A 2,349-nucleotide genomic window follows, 5' to 3' on the forward strand; every position below is an offset into this window, starting at 1 on the left:
GAGCTAATATTACTCTTAAGTTATCATACTCGTACGTATAGGACGAAATTTGAGATCAAGTATTCCCAACGGCCCTGTGTACGATGAGTTGTGGCGATTTATAATATCCTCTACAGCCAAAGTTTATTATCTATCCCAGAACGCCATACACCTTCACTGTGAATACGCCAAACCCACTAGATTAAGTTAATACAGATCCAGATAGAGTCGAGATAACCGATATAGGAGTACTAATAATTCTAAGAGGTACTCACAGACAAACTAGCCTCCCAGCTTGAAGATACTGCAAGCTGTACGCCACAGACACAATAGGGACAGATTAGAGACGGTCCGCTGGCACATGAATTCTCATTCCCTACAGCTCTCGAATCTATACCTTGGTGACACCTTTTGACAAATGATCTACAATCAGAGTATCGGACCAATACTCGAACAATAAAACACCCACTAATTTGATCTAGGAAGTCACAATAGCTCATTAGCATCTGAGAGGTTGGATCGAGAGTGAAGGCATCTCTCTCTGGTGAACGAGAAGGTAAATAGGCTGAAAGCCGAGAAGGCCCCTCGGGGAACGTCGATCCAGATCGTTACAAAATATTCTTCAAGCTCATGAAATATCTAAACTCGGGCGCTAAAGCTGAACTAAGTGCGATTTCCCACACTCGAAGATATAAGCATATTTTTCTGACAATTTTTCTCCATTTCTCCAATCAAACAGTAGTTTGATCTACCTGGTGGCCACTCTGTCGCACAACCCTCACGAATTAACGGCGGATGGTATTTTTGGTCGGGGCCTTAGACAGTCAAAGTTTGACTATCTCACGCCCTCCGCCTTTCCTCGGTCATGACAACGAGGTCTGTGTGGAGCATCAGGAATGTAAGGTTGGTGAGTCGGTCTGACTCGGACCCAGCCCGCTGTCTACCGCAGCAGGAGGTATGCATTGGGCCGACTGGGTGATGAACCCGAGATTTTGGGATGATAAAATGCACCTTCAAGATACCCAAACGGTGGGCGAATCTTACACTTTTTGCACAAATTCAAAGTCGAGTTGACCGGTTGAGATCAAAAAAACTTTTACTGAAAAACTGCTAGAGTCTATTCAGGATTTTCACCTATCCGTCACCACACAACAAGGAGCCCAAGTGAACCCGTAGGAGGCCTGCTTCTCTGCGGGTCATGTTCGGTACATGTGAGGACACATGATGCGCTCGTTCACTGGTGATGGAAGAAGTCCTGTGGGTGAAACGACACTAGCTATTCTTTGCCGACATATGATATGATATTTGAAGGAGTTACTGCCGGTGAATGCATGGCATCAGGAGGTGTTGACATGGTGTTCAATTTGATTCATGTTTGTTCGGTAGTTTGGTGAGAATTCACCACTAAATTTCCCGCATGATAATAACAAGACACACACTGGGAATAACAGAAACAACGATTGAGAGGTAAATACGAAACTGTGTAACTTGCCCCCTCAGAAGGACTAGTTTTTACTAGCCTCGGAGGTGCAAGCCGCAACAGCTGATTTCACCGCCAGTCGCTGAGCCTTTTCTCTGAACTCCGGTACATCCTAAGCAAAAAATCTCTGAAAACCAGTTGAGTAATTCTAAACTCAAATGTCGTTTTCTGAATCACAATCAGTTTGACCAACCTACTGCCAACTGAGCTGAGCAATTCCAACACGCTACCGTCGGCTCGGGAATACTCTACTTAGAGAAGCTCGGGTCGACAACTACTGTATCGTACTTCGCCCTTGTGCCACATCCCCGTGTCCTTCACGAAAACTGGCGGAGTTATGAACAATTCCTTCCACTTAAGTGCGTGAGAGACGACTGGTTTCACACAGGTATCATAGACGCTCTCGCACGCGCTGAAATCATCGAGACAGAGTTGAATCTAAAAAGCATCACGAGAGATCTTCCGCTCCCCCACGAGGCTGCTTATAGATGAGGTCCGCTAATCGACGGTCCTGATGTGCTCGAGGAGTGGTATTATACAACTTACTTGCAGAAGAGGACGAACGAAATTGTGGTAGGGCAGCCAGAACGATACAGCGTTGAAAATCGGCTCGCCCACGAGGAGGAACTCAAATACGGTCCAATACATTAGGAGCTTCTGAGAATAAAACTACCGATGCCTCTACTACTATGTTGAGCAAACACTTTTCCCACCAGGAGGGTCAGAAAAGACCAACATAGCGAACGAAAGCCTGACCTAGGAAAGGCTACTCTTGAGGGAAAAACTTGCCCATTTCTTGGTGAAAAAATTACGAAAAATTGCGATTCGAATCGGACCGAATGGAAAAGCGAGCGGGAAATCCTCATGGGAAGGAACACGTTGCTAGAGTA

At 45.6% G+C, this 2,349-nt stretch overlaps 2 protein-coding genes across 2 annotated transcripts in view; one reads left to right on the forward strand and one right to left on the reverse strand.

Moving 5' to 3' along the window:
* Window positions 1–185, forward strand: part of Pmar_PMAR024723 (gag/pol/env polyprotein, putative) — a gene marked incomplete at both ends in the record, with an annotated part of 5,583 nt that extends 5,398 nt beyond the window's left edge. The window contains 2 exons of the mRNA XM_002764518.1: window positions 1–19; window positions 140–185. Of these exons, the coding sequence (XP_002764564.1) occupies window positions 1–19; window positions 140–185 (65 nt within the window). The remainder of the gene's footprint in view (window positions 20–139) is intronic.
* Window positions 186–1,484: 1,299 nt separating this feature from the next.
* Pmar_PMAR024724 (hypothetical protein) lies at window positions 1,485–2,107 on the reverse strand (the record flags this gene model as incomplete). Its single annotated transcript, XM_002764519.1, has 3 exons — window positions 1,485–1,571; window positions 1,748–1,897; window positions 2,006–2,107. 3 exons carry the CDS (start codon window positions 2,105–2,107, stop codon window positions 1,485–1,487), a joined length of 339 nt encoding a protein of 112 aa, XP_002764565.1.
* Window positions 2,108–2,349: the final 242 nt, after the last annotated feature.

The sequence above is a fragment of the Perkinsus marinus genome, assembly GCF_000006405.1.
Source record: "Perkinsus marinus ATCC 50983 genomic scaffold scf_1104296977064, whole genome shotgun sequence".
Classification (NCBI taxonomy): domain Eukaryota; phylum Perkinsozoa; order Perkinsida; family Perkinsidae; genus Perkinsus; species Perkinsus marinus.